This window comes from Zeus faber (assembly GCF_960531495.2).
Source record: "Zeus faber genome assembly, chromosome: 4".
Taxonomy (NCBI): Eukaryota; Metazoa; Chordata; class Actinopteri; order Zeiformes; family Zeidae; genus Zeus; species Zeus faber.
In genome coordinates, this window is record NC_137191.1 from 10,697,565 (window position 1) to 10,719,743 (window position 22,179).

Here is a 22,179-nt window from a genome sequence, read left to right on the forward strand (position 1 = left end):
ACGATGGATAGCATAGTGTATTGGGAAATGTCCTCAAGGCTACACCAAGTAGCTACTGTACACTGTGTGGACACAACGTATTAAGCTAAATTTGGGAGAGCACCTCTACATGTTGCTCACTGTAGGTGATCAGAACATCAGCAGCGCCGTGCTGTGTTCATCACAGCTGCTTCCACACTTATTAAACAGTAAGCATGCTCTGTTTTTATAGTTTATTATTGTATTTACTGCTTATTACTGTTTTCAATACTCTGACTGACTAACTCTGACTAACTACAAGATTCCCAGCTCCTTGACGAGAGACTGATGGCACTTGATAGGGGTGGTGCTTTAGAGAATCCTCCGCCTTTCCCATGCAATAATTCATGTTGGAGCATGAAACACAGCCGTGGTATTAAAGACTTCTGCTACATCTGGATCTCGGATGTAGTATGCAGTATGTAGTTTACAGTATGTAGTATGAAGTACATAGTATGAAGTTAATATGTACCATATAGTTTGTCATTTTTAGTATGTAGTATGTTGTTTGGAGAATGTAGCATGTTGTTTGTAGTATGTAGTTTGTGGTCTGTAGTTTGTAGTATGTAATTTGTAGTATGTAGTTTGTAGTATGTAGTTTGTAGTATATCTTTTGAAGCATGTCGTTTGTAGTTTGTAGTATGTAGTTTGTAGTATGTAGCTTGTAGTATGTAGTTTGTAGTATGTAGCTTGTAGTATGAGTATGTAGTTTGAAATATGTAGTATCCCGTTTGTAGCATGTAGTATGTAGTTTGTAGTTTGTAGTATGAAGTTTGTAGTATGTCTTTTGAAGCATGTTGTTTGTAGTATGTAGCTTGTAGTATGCAGTTTGTAGTTTGTAGTATGTAGTTTGTAGTATGTAGTATGCCGTTTGTAGCATGTAGTTTGTAGTATGTAGTTTGTAGTATGTAGTTTGCTGTATGTAGTGTGGAGTTTGTAGTATGTAGTTTGTAATATGTCGTTTGTAGCATGTAGTATGTAGTATATAGTATGTAGTTTGTAGTATGTCGTTTGTAGTATGCAGTTTGTAGTACGTAGTTTGTAGTTTGTAGTATGTTGTTTGTAGTATGTTGCATGTCGTTTGTAGTACGTAGTTTGTAGTATGTCGTTTGTAGCGTGTAGTATGTAGTATATAGTATGTAGTTTGTAGTATGCAGTTTGTAGTATGTAGTATGTAGTTTGTAGTTTGTAGTATGTTGTTTGTAGTATGTTGCATGTCGTTTGTCGTATGTAGTTTGTAGTATGTCATTTGTAGTTTGTTGTATTTAGTATGCAGTATGTCTTTTGAAGCATGTCGTTTGTAGTTTGTAGTATGTAGCTTGTAGTATGCAGTTTGTAGTTTGTAGTACGTAGTTTGGAGTATGCCGTTTGTAGCATGTAGTATGTAATTTTTAGTATGTAGTATTTAGTTTGTAATATTTAGTTTGTAGTATGCAGTTTGTAGTATGTAGTTTGTAGTTTGTAGTATCATGTATGTAGTATGTAGTTTGTAGTATGGCATTCCCTCTTCCGCAGCCCCCGACACCATAGAATTTGATTTCATATATTTGAGGAGGCGACACTCAGGCACAACCTGGGATTTCAGGAGCCCTCCCTGCGAGCGCGCCGGGCGAAACGGCTCCTTCCAAAACGTTGGATTCCCCCCTCGGAGCGGCTCCCCTCTCCTCGCAGCGCGGTCATAAATAGCACCCATCCAAGCCGTCTCCTTTCATCTCCAATCTCGTCTTCCGGGGCCGTGCACGACGCGCCGTGGCTGTGGGGGCTCAAGGGATTTTGGGCCGAGTGGAGGCCCCCAGTCGCGCCGAGCGCACGGCCCCTTTTGCCAGGTTGGTCTTACCAGCCCACCGCGACCACGGCACTCGCACATGGGAAATGGACGGTGCCAGCGGCGTCGGCCCCCGGCCTGCGGGACGGATGCCGAACCTGGTCATTCTACTGGAAACAACTTCACGTATCTGACAAATATCAGCCGCCGAAGAGGAGGAAAAAAACAAAACAAAAAAAACATTTAAAGCTTTTAAAGAACGCCGTCAGGAGCGACGATAATCGGCGGCTGGGTTTTGTGCGAGAAACGGCCCCTTTTCTCCCGAGAAAAAGGGCGAAGTGGTGGAGGATAAAAGGGGGAGCGGCATCACTTTGGGAAGAAATAACAAAGTGACAAAGAGACGGAAGACTGGCATTAGTTCATTCGCCAATATTCCGCTAAAAAGAGAGAAAAGAAAGTTGCGCCTCAGCTTAACTGCTCGAGCGCACACGGGCGCGCGCACGCACACACACACACACACACACACACACACACACACACACACACACACACACACACACACACACACACACACACACACACACACACACACACACACATTCCCAACTCAACACTGCCCTCTGCTGTCAGCAAAAAGGCGACTAACTAAAAAATTCTATACCTTTTTCTGAATCCCCTCCCTTTCCAAATGCCGAGCCCGGACGGAGTCGATGCCACCGGCTCCATGGTGATGTAAGCGCGGCTAATCAGCTCGGTCCACGAGTGTGAGCATCGATCTATTGTGGGCTTTGTGCTAGAAGGTCAACCACCAAGTGAGAGGCTGCCCTCCCTAGTGACAGCCATCCCAGGTACACGGTCGCGCACACGCACACGCACACAGACACACACACACACACACACACACACACGCACGCACAGACGCAGCCTATGGGCAGAATATGTGTCACTCGAAACTGAATTTGAATCACTTATATTCGAATTTGAATTGATCGACTCGAACGACTGCATTGAAAAACGGAACCTGAATCACGGCATTTGAAATCAAATCTATTCGTTCGGAACTGAATTCCAACAAACTTGAAACCGAATGTGATATTGTGGAATTGAATTCATTTGTTCCGAAACTGTGTTTGATCCGCGCTGAAAAATCCATTCAGTTTCCCACAATTAAGATCCAGTTCACTGAGACACACGTCAGTGTCGTTGAGGAAGAGCAATCGAGTGCAGATTCACGCAACTCCTTTTCGGCCTGAGAAAGTGTCCCCGTTCTTTTGTTTCATTCGATTACAATAAACACACCTTCTTTAAAAACACAGTTATTATTGGTTTTGTTTGGGGAAACGGGGAGATATATTTTTTTATGTACTTTTTTTTATAAAGGTCTAAAAAATCGGGAGGAGTTACTGCTTACACAGAACCCTGTGATGTTTCACGTTACATTTACCACTTCAAGGCTATTACTAACAATATAAACACTATAATTATGACAAAGTTTTAATTCAGTTTATGGGATGAGTAGTTCCTTCACTCTTGAAATAATAACGTCTACAGTCTTGTAACGTCTAACGTATTTATTTATTTTTTTCATTTTTTTCAGTTTTTCCCGTAAACGGAGCCGTTCTAAAAGTGCGTGAATCTGCACTCGATGTTTTTTCCTCAAAGACACGGATGTGCGGGACGCACTCAACGGAATTTGAATGGTGAGAACGGAACGGATTTTCAGCGAGGGTCAAATTCAGCTCCAAACTCATCAATCCAACATCAAAGTGTGTGATTCAGACTCAGTTTTTGATGCAATTATTCAAATTATGCAAATTATTCCAATGACTCAAATTTGGGTTCCAGTGACACATATTTCCGCCCGTACATAACACACCAAACCACACCAGAACAAATCGCCAGTATATGTCAAGTACGCGGCGGAAAACATAATAAAAATCGATAAAATAAAAAATTATAAAAAAACAATTATTTAGCCGATTAAAAGAATCAGAAAGTAAACAAAGATAGATCGACACAATCTTATGGAATGTTACAGTTTGATGCTCAGTCTAAGTCATGACACCTGTTCAACTGATACGTGTGTCCTAAAAAAAGGTATATATTTTATATATATATATATATATATATATATAAATAAAATAAAAGAACAACATGGTTTTGGGAGGGAGCGGTTTTGGGAGGGAGAGGTTTAAAAAGCGATGAAGCAGTGGTGATCCTGTCTCATCATCTGACCTTCCTTCCACAACACAATCTGCTCCCCAGGGGATATCACGAGGAAGACACCCACACACGCACAACCACCCACCCACCCACGCGACACACACACAGACACACACACACACGCACACACGCACACACACACACACACACACACACAGAAATGTGTGTGCAGTATCTGATCTTCACGCATCTGCTTATATGACTGTTTCATTTGTTTTGTGTGTGTGTGTGTGTGTGTGTGTGTGTGTGTGTGTGTGTGTGCGTGTGTGCGAGCGGGCGCGTGTGTGTGTCTGTCCTAGATCGCTGGCCTCAGTTCTCACTCCTGTGTTTAGTCAAACAATGTTCTTTCCTGCTCCCCACCAGAGTGCAAACCTCCCCGCAAAGAAATGCAAACACACACACACACACACACACACACACACACACACACACACACACCCTAAGATGAGCTCCATCTACCAACAGCTGGTGGGCAGGTAGACTCATAACTAGCTGTGTAGAATCAAAGGACAGAGCAGCCATCAACAGGTTGCTCTGTCAAATCAAAATGGACTCACGCAGCACCGTGATTGGCTGGCACGGGTCACATGATCTCAAACGCCAGAATAGGTCCAACAATCAAAGTTTTGAGTTGCACTGAACTTGACGGAAAAAAATTATTTGATTTTATTTTTTTATACGTGCATTTAAATGCACGTATAAAAAAAGAGTGTGCCCAAAAAGAGTGCGCCGTCGCATAAACAGAGCGCGGGGGGGGGGGGGGGGGGGGGATCACCTTTGTTTGATCAATTAAACTTGTGTCTCGACAACCTGTCGCTGACACAGGCTGAGAAGAACGAAACGGCAACTTGACGACATCGCCGCTCCTACCACACAGTCAGCAGCGAGATCCTGTTCCACCACATATGATTCAATCCAGTATGGAGGACATAAGGGGGTGATCAGCTGGACCTGAATGTCAACTGCATTCCAACACAACATGACACAGACACACACTCACACTCACGCGCGCACACACACACACCTATCTCCACATCTCCACCCAAAAACACGTTACTTACTCCCTCTGTGGCCGGTTCAGAATCCACGCTCAAACTTTGCTGCTCCATGAAGACGAGGGACAAGTAATCCTTAGCTCTGCGTGTGAGAGTTTCCCTCAGCGCACATTGTCGTCAACTGCTGGAGATGAGTGTGTGTGTGTGTGTGTGTGTGTGTGTGTGTGTGTGTGTGTGTGTGTGTGTGTGAGTGCGAGTGTGAGTGTGCGAGTGTGTGTGTGTGTGAGCGCGCTGGAGAGCGAGCTTTACGCCGGGCGGCTGCGAGGGGTACAAATAGCGCGTCAGTGTCGCTGTCGCTAGATCCCCCTCGCCTCTCCCTTCTCCCCCTCCTCCTCCTCCTCCTCCTCCTCTTCCCTGACCATCTTCTCCCTCGCCCTGCCTCCCCCCCTACTGCCCCCTCCTCCCTCCTCCTCCTCTCTCTCTCTCGCTCCCTCTCCCTCTCTCTGTTTTTCCACCCACCCTTGTGTGATTTCTATTCCACCCACACTGCTGTGGGCTGAAAAACACACGCACACGCACGCACGCACACGCACGCACCCACACACTGACACACACACACACAAATGCGGAGGCGCTGCTCGCTGCACAGGGAAGACCCCGGCAATTAAGGAATGCGCAACGTGATGCGTTTTCCTCCACGCTGTTCTGCCATCTAGTTAATATGCCCCGAGCAGCAGCTCCCAGTCCCTTAGAAAAGGGACAGAAAAGAGACGGGAAATGGACGGACTGAGTGGTGGCAGTGTCTCGCCTGATCCTCACCAGCACAGTGTGAGAAAGACGGACAGACAGAGAGAGGGAGAGAGAGAGAGACATGTAGAAAAAAAACAAACAAAAAGGGAGGGAGGGAGAGAGACATATAAAGTGCATCCGGATAGCCAGGGGTGTTATCTGTGGCAGTGTGAAGAAGGCGAGAGATGAAAACAAGGAGACGGGGCTGCATTCTTCTACATGTCTCGGCACAAAGTGGGAATTCGTTACAAAACCTCTCACCAAAAACGAAAAAAACAAAACAAAACAAAAACAAAAAAAAGGTTCCTCTCTCAGGTCAAGAGGGGACGCGCCGGGGACGTGCCGAACACTGAACACACACACAAGCACACGCACACACACACACACACATACATATACACACACACACACACACACACACACACACGCACGCACACACACACACAGGCGGGGCCGACAACCTGGGTACCCGTGCCCTTTCACACCCACAACAGCTACGTGGGAAATAATTGACCCACGCAATTATTGACAATTGCACAATGACAGCGAAACCACTAGAGTTTGTCCGCCCTGGGGACCCTTAGACAAGCGCCGCCGTTTTTGTTTTTGTTTTTGTTTTGTTTCTCGCTGGAGGAGGTTCAGACCGCGGCAATTAGCCTGATTAGCCGTTACCGCATCGGATCGGTATGCTTAGACAGTGTAAACATCTGACGGCCCCTCTCCAAAAGCAGTTGCCATATCAACCGCACACGCTTAGACGGCAGCCCGTCGGCTCGACGGCGTGAGCTCGACGGCGTGGGCACGCGGCGTCTCCCCGCACAGGACCGAGCGGAGACGGTGAAAGTGTCCCCGCCTTTGACAAAACTTGCGCATCGGTTTCCCGCGTGCTTCCCATCCGCGTGGTGCGACCGGGATGGGAGCAAGGGCCGCGTCGCAATCAGCCACTGCGACGGACGACGTCAACCGTCATATTGACGTCAAAATATCATACAGAAATGACGAAATCAGGAAAGAAATAGAAGCGTCTGCGGTTAAAAGTGACATTGGCAATTTGTGCCTCACACAGACACAATAACCAAGAGGGATGAACGTCCTTGGTGCTGCAGAATATATATCTACTATATTTGCTCTATTTATATTTGCTTTATTTATACTCTATTCTGGGCTTAATTTTCTATTTAAGATCTATTACGGATCTTTTGGTTTCATTGACTGATGATGTTGTTTATTCCAGTCCCTTCAGCGATTATTTTTATCTGTCGTCTGCCAAAATGACGGATGGCGTTGTGAATTATCGGTTCAAGTTAAAAAAAAAAAATTGGACAATGACAGGAAATTCTCCGTCCGTTTATCCCCAGTGGTGAATTTCATATTCCTGGCAAGCCACAAGTCTCCCAAGCCCAAAAGCACACAAAGCTCCTGTATTCCGCGTGTAATGTTGCACGTAATTTATCCCTCATCACTAAATGCATTTAATCGCTGTTGTTGTTCCCAAACACTTTGATCAACGCTGCAAATGCGGCCATAAAACATGCGGGAGATGAAAGTGTCTCATTCTTAAAAAAAAAAAAACAAAAAAAAAACTTTCACGGTGATGCACGTGACACGGAGCCCGTCTCAGCAGAATGATGAATGCCAATGAGGAAGCTCGTTCGATGAGGCCCCCCCCCACCCCCCCCCAATGGATCACGGTTTGCAGGACATGCACGACCACGACGGGATCCCCGGTGAATTGCATTTGCGCCGGGGCAGAGCGTGGAGGACTTGACAAAGAGCGTTTGTTGGCAGCGTCAAATCAGGTCACCTCCGCTCGGCGGTGCTGGAACGGCCGGAGGACACTGTGGTATAGTTGCCTAAAGCCCTTATATATGGTCGAGGAATCCATTCCATTGAGGAACGGCATTAACCTTGTGCAATACCATAATCAATCTACGCGACATTTTAACTCAAGGACCGGACTATTAACTTTGATTTTCCTTCTTTTCCATCGATAACCGTCGGCGGAAGGATTTTCATCCGTTTTTCTAAGCCGCGCTGTGAAGTCAGGGATTCGATCTGAAAAATGTAAGGCGACAAACCCGAATCCATGTGGCGTTCGTCATTTTAGTCGGAGATGCGCAGACGGATATTTAAGTATTCCCGCGCCTTGTCTGATCGTTATTTGACCGTGTCAGATACTTTTTGGCGCTGACATAAGAGATTGGAGTTCTCTAAAGATGACAATCTTATGGCATGTGCTGGACCCTATCTTTCATTTGTAAGATACACTCGGAATTATAGAACTTAAGTGCTTTTAGCGGCAAGAAGAGGCCAAACCTCAAATCTGGAAAGGCCACACGGTGACATCCACAAGGAGCTGCTCTGCGGTCTAGTGCTGAGGAGTTTAAAACGTTGACCAGAAACAGGGCATCACTCATTAAAGGCCTCGGCCAGCGAAGCAGCTTTTAATCCCCGCGCCGAGGCATCCTTCCAGGTCTGCCCAGCGACAACCGAAATCAGCCGGGGGGAAAAAAAAAAAAAAAAAAGAGCAAAGCTTGAAAGTCGTGGTGGTGGTGGTGGTGGTGGTGGTGGTGGTAATAAGGACGGATTGTCACAAGATCCCTTTTGTTTTTTTTGTTTTTTCGGGGACACGGAGCGGGAGGCACGTCAGGTTCAAACCGATAAACAACTTCCTGTCCCCTTCCCCGAAATCAACCCAGCCAAGGTGTGACCGATCCTCCGTTCAGTCACATGGGGGCAGAGGTGGCTTCAGCCTCTTAAATAAAAACTTTGGATGGATTCTTGGCTCGAAACTCATTGGAGTTGTTTTGTAACTCTGCGTCGTAAAAAAAAAAAGTAGAATATCCATAGATGGAGCCCTTTGAAGACCTATTTATAGATATGGACAAATTATAAGTCGAGTGTCATTTAACAAGATTACATCCGTGTCATTGAATTTCTCTTGTTTTATTTAAGGAGGAATTGGTTCTTAAAATAAAGTGAGTTCATGCAGTCGGAATTCCACAATGATAAAAGGCGCCCGGGTGCACACACGCACACACACACACACACACACCATACATATCGCTTAACTTCATTCCCTTATTGATCACAAGACTGTGTGTCTTTGTGTGTCTGTGTGTAGTTGTGCAATAATACTTTTGTATAAATTATTGCACCGCACATATAAGGCTCTCTCAATCAGTAAAATCACAGGAGAAGTTGAAAGCCTACATTTTTGTAGTTAGTAGAAGTTCAAACACCATCTAAACTGTAACATGGCTGAAAACTCTGTGTGTGTGTGTGTGTGTGCATGTGTGTGTGTGCGTGTGTGTGTGCGCGTGTGCGCGTGTGTTTGCGTGTGTACATCTCAGTGAGGCCTCACTAACAAGTGGAATGTCAGCGTATTGTTCATCGGAGCTCATTAGAAGAACTGGGTAACACCCCGCCCCCCTCCCTGTAAAACAAAGCCCCTCTCTGTTCGGGGACATTTCCACATGTGCAGCGAGGGAACGGCGCTAAAAGGACGACAAGAAAAAGGTAGATCCAGGGGGGGACACGCTGCTGTGGGAGCGTAAGAGCAATGGGACATGATCTCACACAGACACGCACGCACGCACGCACGCACACACACACACACACATACTTTTCACATAATGGTCCAAGGGAATCCCGGGTGTTTCTGTGATACTATTAATCGTTTCCAGTGTGTTTTTCGGTCCTCTTGTTTCTACGCAGGGTGTTCCTGCTATGAGAAGAAAAGTTGCTTAACTTGGAAGTGTGCAGGTGCTATGACAAATCCTGACTGGGGGTTTGAAAATAATGGAAATTGTCCTATTTTTAGGTTTATGCGCAGTGAAATATTTAAATAGCATGAGTAAATCTTTAATAAAACTTACTCTTTTCACACAGTGCATTTATTCCATAAATAAAATAAAAAATAAATTAAATTAAAATTTAATTTTTACTTCAGAAAATCTAGTTCGCACTGAATCTTAATATTACAATGTAGAAATGGTGACAGTTGATTTAATATATTTTGCTCTATCAAGTTCTGGGCTGCTGCACCCGAGGCCACGCCCTGCAGAGCTGTCTCTGGTCCTGCGGGTTTGATGCCATATGTGGGTCAACGCCAATTTTGACCACTTTATCACCATTCCCTATAATTTTTAGTTGTTTTTTTTCGACATCCTTTGAATTTAATGGGAATTACGAAACCATTTTTGTCAACGTTTGCAAATTTGTAGAATAAATTATTCAAAGTTTCAAGAAGTTGCCTTTGGAGTGCGTTTTGAAAACCACAGACAGCTGCTCATTCCACTGCCTACAGATGCCGTGACAGTAATAATAATTATAAAAAAATAGAATTTACAGATCAAAGTCTGGGCGTGACACCCCTTATGAATGTGCTTCAGTTGCACCAGGTCTGCAGACCGTCGCACAGTGGCTGCCTATTTTTTTGGTCTTGCGCAGTCACCACCAGCTGTAACTGTGTGTGGCTATGAGTAGCCACGAGATCGATTTGCATAGAAAGAGGGCAATTTTGCACCAAATGTATGAATAATACCAAATTTAAATACACGCAAATAGCACTGGCGCACTTAGACGCCATTTTCGTGTTAGTGAGCGGTGCATCTCACCCTTTGCGGTGCTTTATTTGTGTCGGTTTAGCGGCCGCAAAAGCCGCGCAATGGCTTTGTGAATTCACCCCAGAGCGTGGAAGGAGAGGAGAGTGGGATGTGAGATGAGCGCCTGGTGTGGAGTGGAGAGACAGGGAGTGTCTGAAGAGAAGTTCATAATAAAAATGGGGCACGGCCTTCCCAGGGGGTTATTTTCCCCGACTGGACACCTTGATTGATTGCACTCTTTACAAAAACATTTCTCATGTTTTATCTCGTGTTTCTATTGAAAAGGCTCCAGAGCCTCGTGCAGTTGAAAAAAATAAAAATAAAAAATAGACCTCTGGTGCAAAAATAGAGAAACGCCACGCGGACCCCGCATGGCTCCACGCGGACCCAGCACGGCTCCACGCGCACCCCGCACATCTGCCTTGGCCAGTGGAGCTCGTAGGAAGCTTGCATTTACGGCACGCCGCGCCTGTACGCTGCTGAAACGCATTCGGTGGACCAATGATACTATAATACCACGGTTCACGTGTGTGTGTGTGTGTAATAAACCATCTTGTGTCTACCGAACGTTTCGATATCGTACGGTATCGTTGCATCAGTGTATATATATACTCTTAAAAAAAAAAATATATATATATATATATATATATATATATATATATATATATATATTTAGTTTTAGTAATTACTTTTAAAATATGGCCTCAAGGAATGATCGCTAAGATAAACATGTAAGATAACATGTCTGGTAAGGATTTAAGATGGGATGTATTTAACCTTTTTTTAATCTTCATTTTAATGTAGGCGGAAATCTGGGTTTCAATGCCTCTCCTTTTGGTTCGAAAAAAAATGAACAAAAATGAAACAATAGAACGAGGGCTTTGCACCTTACATAAACAAAATAAGAAATCCTGGAAGTCACAGCAGCAGGTCATATAACACAGCTCACATAACGCTGTTTTTTACGTTACTCGGGTCAATTCGCTACATTTGCGAACCCTCACGGCTCCTTCTCCCGGTGAAGCACAGTGTGGGATGTGTGTCTGCGCCCGGATCGGCTCTAACCAGCGGAAGCATTTAGCCTTCCTCTGATCCTTATCGCAGGGGACGCAGAACACAAATGCAACTTCTTTTCTATGGAGAAAAAAAACAAAAAAAAAAAAAAACAACAGGGACATGCCTCAGTCTTTCAGCCCCGCATGCACGTGGTGACAGAAACATCTTGACTGAATTCACACAAATTGAGTTAATCTACTGCGGAGGACGTGGTGGAAATAAACCTATAAGTTAAAAAAAAAAAAAAAAAAAAAAGAATCCATTTCCCACAGCGTTTGGGATCTAATTCTCGAAAAAAAACAATTCGGAAGGTAGAACTAAATAGGCATATTGTCCGACGAAACTCATGTCTCTCAAATGACTTGCTACCCGATCATCCCTCACGCCTCCCGGCAGCCATGGAGGGGACGGAATTAGCATTTTCCAAGAATCCTCTCCGCGGAGCGCGACAACAAAACGCTAAAATGTGCTTTTTTTTCTTGCAAAAAAAAAAAAAAAAAAAAAAAAAAAGAAGGGGCCAAACGCTTGGCATGAAGATTTGCAGTGAAGTAAACAGATTGTTATTAGTTGTTATTTTCCAGGCATCGTCTCGCCCGCAGGCCGGGCCCACGTACGGTGCAGTTTGTACTGTATACCATGCCTGTGTAAGCGAACAAGTCGGTGTGAAAGGAAGGTTTTGTGCTTCATGTGTCATGTGGGGATGTGGCATATGTCCTCAGCGACTTGATGGGGAGTGGGAGCGTGCACGTTCGCGGAGTGCGCGCCGCGCGCGTGTGTGTGCGTGCGCAGAAGTGCTCCTACCTCCAGGTCGTCCAGGGAGCGCGCCAGGCTGATGCGTTTGGAGCGTCCGAAGGAGCGCCGGGTCGCCGAGCGCTGGGGGAGCGGAGGAAACCCCAGAGCGTGGAACCTGCCGCCCTGCCAGGGGGGAGGAGGGGTTGACAAATGTCAAACGTGTGTGCCATCATTCGTGTGTGTGTGTGTGTGTGTGTGTGTGTGTGTGTGTGTGTGTGTGAGTTTTGATTAAGGGGGGGTCTGAGACAAAGGATCGTTAGAGCAATATTCCACTTAAAAACACACATACATACACACACCCCCACACACACACACACACACACACACACACACACACACCAGCATGGGCTTTCGCTGCACGTTAAATGTCACTTGCTGATTGGATGATCAGACGATCTGATGGGACGTGTGATTAAAAAGACGGTGAGCGACGGAACTCGCAGTTAAACACAAACATAGAGAGCGGCGTGGAAGACGTTTGGGTTTCTTTTTCCCCTAAAGATTCACCCCAACGTCAAATTCCACACTGCAGACAGAGGCATGTAGAGTCCTGTGATTCCGCCGTACGCGACCGCAGTGCATTTACGCAACTGAGCATATGCGGGCGTGGTTAGTTATAGGTTCATGTTAATATTCATTTTTAATTGTAATAATAATATTTAACATTAGTAAAATGAACATAAAGGGCAGTCCAACTGTAAATCAGCAGTTATTCGCATGACAATTTATCATCGACTAAAATGTCATTAATGAACGACAAAAACAAAACAAAACAAAACAAAACAAAAATTCTAAATGAACGCGTTTACATTAGTCTGAGCTGCAACGGAGTCTCTGCTGGAGACACGTCACAGCACGTTGGACCGTTCAAGGAGACACGACCAAAGTGTGAGGGAAAATAAAAACGGTGAAACGGGGTCGATTGAAAGGGCGGCTCGGCTTAACCCGGTTGTTTAACATATACTCACTGTTTTCCAAGCAAAAGCAGCATAAAGGATGGCAGACAGCTCCATATATACAGGCATTATCACGCACACGCACACACACACACACACACACACACACACACACACACACACACACACACACACAAACACACACCAGGGGAGCAGATATTTCTAAGCACCTGTTGGCTCGACAGTAAATAATTGATTGTTTTAGTCCTGGCTCAAGCTGAGCTGCGGTACGCGTCCGATCAAATTGGATCATTAGCAGCGGCTCCTGGTGGCATCTCATCACAGGCCTTGTTGCTTAGATACGAGACGGACCCCCGGCGCTCGTCCACGCGGCCCTCGCCGCGGCAAGTCGCACGGGCGCCGGCACTTCATCATACGCGGAGAGACCGAGACGTGAGCGTCGGCGGCTGCGTTGCCCTGGAAACACCGTCAACACTCCGGGTCAGTCTTATTCGCTCGGGTGCAATTTTTTGGGGGAAATCTGCCGTCTCATTCCGGTGGGAAGCAGGGGACACATTCCAGCCGGGAAACCTCGGTTTGGCAACATTTTGAGGATGTTTTGGGTGGTGGTGGAATATCCCAGAAAACAAAATGCAAACTAGAAGGCAAAATATTTCGTCTGAAATCATAAAGTAAAGTCACGGATTTTATTCAAATTTCTATTTCAACTAACACTTGCGGCGACTGGCCTGCGATCTCCGGTGACCCCCTGTGGGGGACTAGCACCCCGGGTTGGGAATCCCTGATCTAGAGCACCATGGTGGTCATAGTTTTTTTTATTTATTTATATATATATAGTTTTTAAAACTTTTTTTTATCCCCCCCCACAAAATTCATGATATGGAAAATATTATATATATGACTTATTAAAGAATTAAGGTTTTGGAAACAGAAGTTCTGAGAAATCAGCCTTTTAAGTTTTAGAAGCATTTCCAGACTTCGGCAGAACAAAATACACATTTAGAAACACAATTAGTGCTTCAAATGGTTAGATTTGGATAGTGCTGTACTCCTTCAATGAGATAATGTTGAATGTGTTTGACTGGAATAATGTTTGAATCATTCGATTATATGAAAATATATATATTGGAAAATGCATAATTCAAGTTAATCATTTAATTTTAAGTTTATTTATATTTTTCGCAAACTGTTTCTATGTTCCCGTTTTTAGTCTTTTTGTCATAAACATGGGTAGACCCTGTCGTGGCTCCTGTGGGTAGAGACGCCCACACACAGAAAAAACACTTATTTTAATGATCTGGGCGAATTCACATTTTGTCCTACGACCGAAGAGAAAAGACTCAAAGCGGATCTCGGCTCGCCTGGGTGTGGCTGCGTCAGAGCTCAGAAAGAAAAACTTTGAAAGACAAGATCTTACTGGAAAGTTGAACAGGCTCAATGCCTATCTGCGCACGCACACGCGCACACACACACACACACCCCCTCTCAAGCCTCTGGATCTTTTTCACAAGAGGCATCCTTCCTGTTTACGAGATAGCGCAGCTGTCACACAGAATGCAGTTTAAACACCGATGCGTGTGCACACACACTCGCATAGCAGCCGTCGCATGCAACACAAAGTAAAACGCTGCGCGTGCCCGGCCGCTGCGACCCGTCCGGGGCTCGACACTCACATTTGCGAGCGGCTGCCGTAGAGGCGACCGTCCACCTGCTTTCGGTCGCCAGGACCGATAAAATGGTTGTCGAAATTGTATAATACTAGAACTGAGTTGACAATGCAGCCCTTGAACGAGCAGACGTGTTTTCTCAGAGAGAGGCGTGCATGTGTAAGGGCTTGTGGTTTTTTTCCCCACAAAATAATCGCTGCACTCGGGGGTTCTTGTAACTCACGCAATCACGTAGGTAATGGATCATCTACTAAGTCCCGATGCATTTAATCCGTGATTGGTCATGGAGAAAACAAACGATGACAACTAGGAGTGTCTCTCTGAATAGTTAAGCCTCTTAGCTAGAAGTGCTCCGAGCGCTCCGGGGAATAATACGTCACGTGGCAGCATATGCTCCGTCCCGATCGGTATCGGGTGAGGAAAAGACGCGGGCGCTGAGTGGGCACGAGCCCTTATCGCGCGAGGCTGTTTGATCGAGGCTTTTTTCAAGCCCAAAATCTCACTCGTTTCACCGTTTTGACGGGGAAGAAAATCACTGCATCGGGAAAGCTCTCAAATTCAGTTTCTAACCAGATGGGGAGGTGTACGGCACGTATCTGTTTCTTTTACATACATAAATACATACATACATAAAAGTGGCTGACACCAGGCAACCAGTCAGCACAAGATGGTTTACAGTGGCCCAAATCTGGTTGCCTGGGGCAACTGGGCAACCATGAGTGCCCTGCAATATTACATTAACGGTCCATTGATTCCATCTAAAACTTGAGAAGCATTTTGACATGTAATCAGTCTAAATCAAAGCACATTATTACACTTTTGTTTGTATTTAAATGAATTTTCAAATGGCAAAGGTTCAAGGCAAATGGCTGCATTATCTTTGGAATTAAAAAAATGCAGGCTGCAGAGGCCTAGACAGTGAAAGAGCGCCCCTTTGTGGCAGAATAATGAAATGATCACGCCAATCGTCTGAAAAAATGATTTCACCTGGTGGATAGATTTGTATATACTGTATATGAAGACAAGGTGAACGAAAATATATAAAAGAACAGAAAAGAACTAAAACTGCAGAAAAAATGTGTCCGTCCGTATCTCCACTCTTAAAAGATATTCCAGAGAAGTTGACGTCCACCTCCGCGTCCTTCCTGTAGCTGTCTAACCCATCTCCTACCCCACTCTCTGGTGCTGCCCTTGCCCCTGGTTGGGCCCGGCACTTCCTACGATTGTCTCCGGGGTCCTTGACACCCAAGTCCTTATTCAAGGAAGCACCATCCTGGCGCACAATCAAAGGAACACAAGCTCGAACCCCCACCCTCCGCTGGGACGCGACAAAGACAAAAGCCTCACGACTAAAACTCCCATACATCCTCCGAAAACAAGACCGAGGGGAACAAAGAGCTGTGACAGCGACTGTGCAGCCTTTCAAATAGTCGGACGGGAGACATCGCTTTTAGTTTTTTTTTTTCTTTCTGTCCATCTGTTCAAAATATAAATAAATAGCTTATACAAAATAAATACAATGATACTACAATTAACCTCGATTTAATGCAACGAAAATTAAATATTCTCATAAAACTCCTCGAAACAGATTGAACAGTCTGTGTTGGAAAGAAGCGGTTAATTTGTTGTTTGGCCAAGTGTGTCATTCATTTTTAATTTACAATTTCTAAGCAAATAATGACAAAAGACATACATACTGACAAAACTAGTCCCCAAACCGATTGAGGTGTTCTGTGGGAGACTCAGTTAAGCAGGTGGAACAGGTGGGACCCGGGCACCGGCCGCACGGACCAGTGAATAATTCATGCCCTGACACTGGAGCAGTGAGGATAAACAACTCATCAAGTTGCTTGTGCTGGGATTATTGGGAGGGAAAGGGAATTTGTGCGATTTGTGTCTTTCAATTTAAAGCGGCGGTGGCGGCGGTGGCGGTGGTGGTGGTGGTGGGGGGGGGGGGGGGGTGTTGTAGCACAGCTCGCCACAAACTAATCCCAATTTAACGTCTGAGCGATGGAGCGAGCGACCGGAGGACAGAATAAACGACTGCGCTCCGAGAGTGACGGAGGGCAGAGCGGTGAGGACGGTGCATTAACAGCCTCAATAAAAACGGTTAGTCTACCTCGAGTAATTTTCCATGGTGTAATGCGTGCGTGTACATGTGTGCGTGTGCGTGTGTGTGTGTGTGTGTCTGTATGTGTGTGTGTGCGTGTGTGTGCTGATGTGATTTCACATCTCAGGGTCAGTTTTAGCACAACCTCTCAAAAAGACCACGGGCCAGGTTTTATCACTGCAGGCGCACGCACGTACGCACGTACGCACGCACGCACGCACGCACGCACACACGCACACACACACACACACACACACACACACACACACACACACACACTTAACATGAAATACATCAAGTCAGTTGTATTCATTCAGAAAAATTGCTTAATTACAGCTTAATAGTAGCCTTAACTATGCAAAACAGACTACCACGAGGGCGAGTGTGTCAATCCATGAATCCAAAAACACTGTCATCACTGTTCTCAAAACGTACCTTTTTCTCTCCCTTGGTGCTCCCTCGTTTCTTCTCCCTTCCTCCCCCCCTCCCTTCCCCAGCCCTCCCCCTCTCCCTCTCTCTGTCCCCGGCACCGAAGAGCTTCCTCGCCCATTCATCCTTCTGCGCAGCCGGCCGATGGGAGTGCGAGTGGGGGTGCTGGGGAGGGGGAGGCTGGCTTCCTCCAGGTGGCGGCAGGTGGTCCCCGGGGGCCAGAGGGGCCCGGTAGCGGTCGGCTGGGATCTTGCTCATGGGCGGGGGCAGGGTGCTACAGTTGGCCGACGACCAGCCGTCAGTGGACTCTGCGTAAGACTCCTGGTCGCTGCTCTGGCCCTGCAGCGCGCCGTGGTGCTGCTGCCGCCAGTCCCTCAGCACGTGCACTGGCAGCCAGCGCTGGTGCTCCACTCCTCCTCCTCCTCCTCCTCCATCTCCTCCTCCTCCTCTTTTTTCTCCTCCCCCGACAGCTCCGCCCCCGCACCTCTTTCCTGGCGGGTAGTGGTGCGGGTGCAGAACTCGGGGGTGGGGGAGGTCGGCCAGGTGGGGATCGTGGCGATAGTGGCCGTTCCTCAGAGGCGGGGGAGGCGGAGGCGGGAGCGGGGGCTGGCTCGAGCTCCAGGGCCCAGGCGTCGAAGGAGGCGGGGTGCTGTCCCAGTGCCGGGGCCCGGGATTGTGGCTCAGAGGCCCCCCGAGGTCCACCAGCAGCACCCGGTTGCTCTTCTCCTCCGGCAGGAAGTTGCCGATGCCGCTGTCGCTGTTGCTGCTGGTGCTGTGGTTCTGCTGGGCGTCGTTGTCGGGGTCGTGGAACGCTCGGGCCCGGACGCCTTCGATGTTTTCCCCCATGTCGCGGTAGAGGACGGAGACGAACTGGAGCAGGGGCTGCGATGTGGGAGGGAACTCCAGACAACCCCCCGTGTCCGGGTCGGGCGTGCACTCGAAGCCAAACCTCATCGCCACACCCAGATGGACCTGGGTGGACGATAGTATCAATAAATTAAAACAATTAATTACAATTACCAGTAAGAAATGTGTGATTACTGTGTGATATTATCGTTACGACACCTGCATTTTCCATTTCTGTTACTGCAACTTTGGAGGTGACATTTAAATATTATAGGCTACAAGACAAAACGGCAAATGCTTTTGTTATGCTCTTATGTGTATCTTAACATGAAAATGTCATCCATACCAACCTTCATACTTTCTATCTAGCCATCTACTGGAAATATATTCTCTCACAAATGTGACTGTATAAACCGTAACAACATCCCATAATGCTCCCAAGTCACCTAGTCATACCTGGTGGTGGCAGAGGTCTGGATCCACGATGAACACGTGACAGGAAGTCCTCAAGCCGCCCTCGTCCTCGCTTCCGTTGCCGTAGTGCAGGTTGTTGTGGTCGTCGGTGGCCTGCATCGTGACCAATCCGAAAAAGCGCCGGTCGTCGGGGCAACAGGCGCTGAAGGCCAGTTTCTCGGCGGGGTAGGTAGCAAGCACCTGACCCCGGTCGTTGCACAGCCGGACGCTGTCGTGCATCACCTGGGGACGTGCGCGCACGAATCCACGGCAGAAAAACGTGATGGGAAAACTGACTTCAGTGTGGATTCACTGTTGTTATAGTGAAAATATTTTAGCATTAATTTGAGTATTATTCTGAGATCCATTGAACATAGTGGTTCTCATGGAATTCATATTTCTCGTTAATGATATCCAGCATGATTTTCTGTGACAAAAAAAAGCAGACAATCAACGGGCTTTTTCTATAATATCTAACATGTTTGAGTTTTCTACCAATAACATTTTCGTATCGGTGACATTCTCTGGAGCAATACCCTATTTTAGGCTGGTAACACATGTGTCGGCCCATCCTTCGAAGCAATAAAATATTCTTATGGTATTGGTCAAATGGGGGAATAGGTGACGAACCTTCATCAGGACCAGTGAGTGGATCTTTTGTTCGGCCCGTAGGCGCCTCATGCTGCCTCTGATGGCCTGCAGACTGTCGCTCTCCAGGCTGGACCCCGTGGAGGCCAGCTCAATGGAGCCCAGGTAGCCCACCATCATGCCCACGTTCAGGATGCCGTCGGCGGGCTCCAGGCTGAGCTCGGCCACGTCTCCCACCTCCACATCTTGCTCGTCGTGATGGTGGAGGCTCAAGTGGTGGAAGTCCGGCTCTAGGAACACCGAGTCATCGTTCAGAAACCGGGCCATCTCCTCTTCCGAGAGCAGGTTGGGGTTGCTCCTGGAGCGGGAGGATGGCCGACGCGGGGGGAACTCCGGCTCGGACTGCGGGCGGGCCTTGGACGGGGAGGTCACCACAGCCCGGTCTTTGTCCGAGCTGCTGGAAGACTGGCTGGAATTCTCAAAGATCATGTTGAAGATGCCTCCGGACTGCAGCTCCGCCACCACCTTCTCCGCCCGGTTGATGCCCAGCTGCTTAGAATCCAGTTTGGGTTTATACCAGCCCCCGCGGGAACCGGCCCCCGATTTACTATTGTTGTTGCTCACACCACCGTCGTGAAAGCCGTCAAACTCCTCATCGCTGGAGCACGAATCCATGTAGGACGCTGTCATGGCAGCGCTGCTATGATGACGGTTGCCGCCGGAGCGCTGGTGGTGATGGTGCCTCCGGTAGCGCTCGCCCTCGGCGATGACGAGTCTAAGGACGCCGGAGCAGCGCCCGATCAGCTTGACCACGTCCTCGTGAGACGCCTTGGAGACGTTGATGTCGTTGACGGAGAGGATGTGGTCGCCCGAGCGCAGCCCCACGTAGTCCGCGGGGCTCCCTTTCAGGATGCAGCTGAGGATGCACGGGCCCTGGCCCGACAGCGTGAAGCCGTAACCTGCTCGGCCCCGCGCCACCTCCACCACCCTGATGCGACCCTGCTGGGCGGAGGAGGACGAGGGCGGCGGAGGTTGGGATAAGTTTAACCCGCTTCCGCCGATGGGCCGTCTCTTGGACGACGTGTCGAATTGCCTGAACATTGTTCCGAAATAGCTTCTCTTCTCCGTTAAAAACCACAAAGTTTCACCCTGTGTTCTTCATGGATCAGCTGCCGCTGCCAGGGCGAGGGGACGCGGGCATGTTGGGTTAGACGCGTCGCTGCTCGCCGAGCTCTTCTGCCGTCGAGCCGCGGCGGGAAAAGAAAACGGAGCGGCAGGTCGAGATGTCGCACTTGGGTGAGAGCACGGCTTCAGCTCTGGCGGGATCCTGCCCGTGCTCCCATCCCGGCGTCAGGCGCTCGCAGTTGACCAGCTGGAGGTACTGGCAGAAGAACACAGCACAAGGTCAAACACTGCACCACCTCACATCCACCTGATCCTATAGGTAGAGCTTATTCATATACGGAAGAGGATGCACGCAAAGGCAACGCGGTTGTTTTATATTTCAGGGCGGTGTCCACACACGTGGACCGCACATCCACCTGGACATGACACCTCTCATCCAATGGGAAGTCACGTTTCAAGCCACTCATCGCACCTCGTTGGCGAGTCGGTTGGAGCCGAAGTAGGAGTTTAAGTCGACCTAAAGGCTTCACTAAATGTTTTGTAATATTGCCAAATGAATGTGATGCTGTTGTAGTTCTCTGCATGAATAGCCTGACTGGCACGGCAGCTCTTAAATAATAATAACTGATAATAGGATTAACTGGTGCAGATTTATTTTATATATATATACATATGAAAACTTCCACAATTTACTATTTTTGACAGGGTGTGAACTGTGGATGCAGAGGTTCAGAATTTATTTTGCCAATTATTTTGGGGGTTTTTTCTGAAACATTTTAGGTTTATTTAATATTTACTTTTTTTTAATCCCTAAAATAGTTTTAAGGTTTATTGCACATTTTCAATTTCTTTGTTAAACATATGACTATTATTGACTGTTGTTTTGATGTGAGCTGCTGTAACGCGGCAACCTCTCTACGGGGATGAAGTATGTACCGTATCCATCTAAATCCATCTATCTATCTATCTAGCCAACCATCTATCCATCCATCCATGTATTAATACATCCATACATCTATCAATCCAACATCTATCTATCCATCTATCAATCCATCCATCCACCCATCTATCTATTTATCCATCCATCCATCTACCATCTATAAATCCAACCATCTATCATCTATCTATCTATCCATCCATCCATCCATCTACCATCTGTAAATCCACCCATCTATCTATTTATCCATCCATCCATCTATCCACCCATCAATCTACCATCTATAAATCCAACCATCTATCCATCTATCTATCTATCCATCCATACATCATCCATCCATCTTTCTATCAATCCAACCATCTATCTAGCCATCCATCCATCTATTAATCCATCCACCCATCTATAAATCCAACCATTTATCAATGCCTCCATATATCTATCAATCCAACCATCTATCTAGCCATCCATCCATCTATTAATCCATCCATCCATCCATCCATCCATCCATCTATCTATCAATCCAACCATCTATCAATCCATCATCCATCCATCCATCCATCCGCTAGGATTGTTCATGTAGCTGGTGCTGTCTTCATAACAGGCGGCCTTCCATGCCTCCATCCTCCCCGCGGCGAACGTGTTCCTTCTGTTCGTCACTGAACTTCCATCAGACTTTTTAACTTTTTCCTGCGCCGCTGCGCAGCCACCCGTGCTGACACCAAGCCCCGCCCCCCCCGCCATTCCCAGCGCTGGAATGTCAGCCCGTAACCACGGCAACCGCGGTGTACACACACCGCCACGTGCGCCCATTGGTCCGTCTACGCGCCAGTCAAACGCTGGACGTTCTGTCGAGGGACTGACA

At 47.1% G+C, this 22,179-nt stretch overlaps 1 protein-coding gene across 1 annotated transcript in view; it reads right to left on the reverse strand.

Moving 5' to 3' along the window:
- Positions 1 to 20,356, reverse strand: part of rgs12b (regulator of G protein signaling 12b) — a gene marked incomplete at its 5' end in the record, with an annotated part of 48,992 nt that extends 28,636 nt beyond the window's left edge. Inside the window, 4 exons of the mRNA XM_079998395.1 lie at positions 12,255 to 12,368; positions 17,375 to 18,340; positions 18,671 to 18,910; positions 19,298 to 20,356. Coding sequence (XP_079854521.1) covers positions 12,255 to 12,368; positions 17,375 to 18,340; positions 18,671 to 18,910; positions 19,298 to 20,356 — 2,379 coding nt within the window. The remainder of the gene's footprint in view (positions 1 to 12,254; positions 12,369 to 17,374; positions 18,341 to 18,670; positions 18,911 to 19,297) is intronic.
- Positions 20,357 to 22,179: the final 1,823 nt, after the last annotated feature.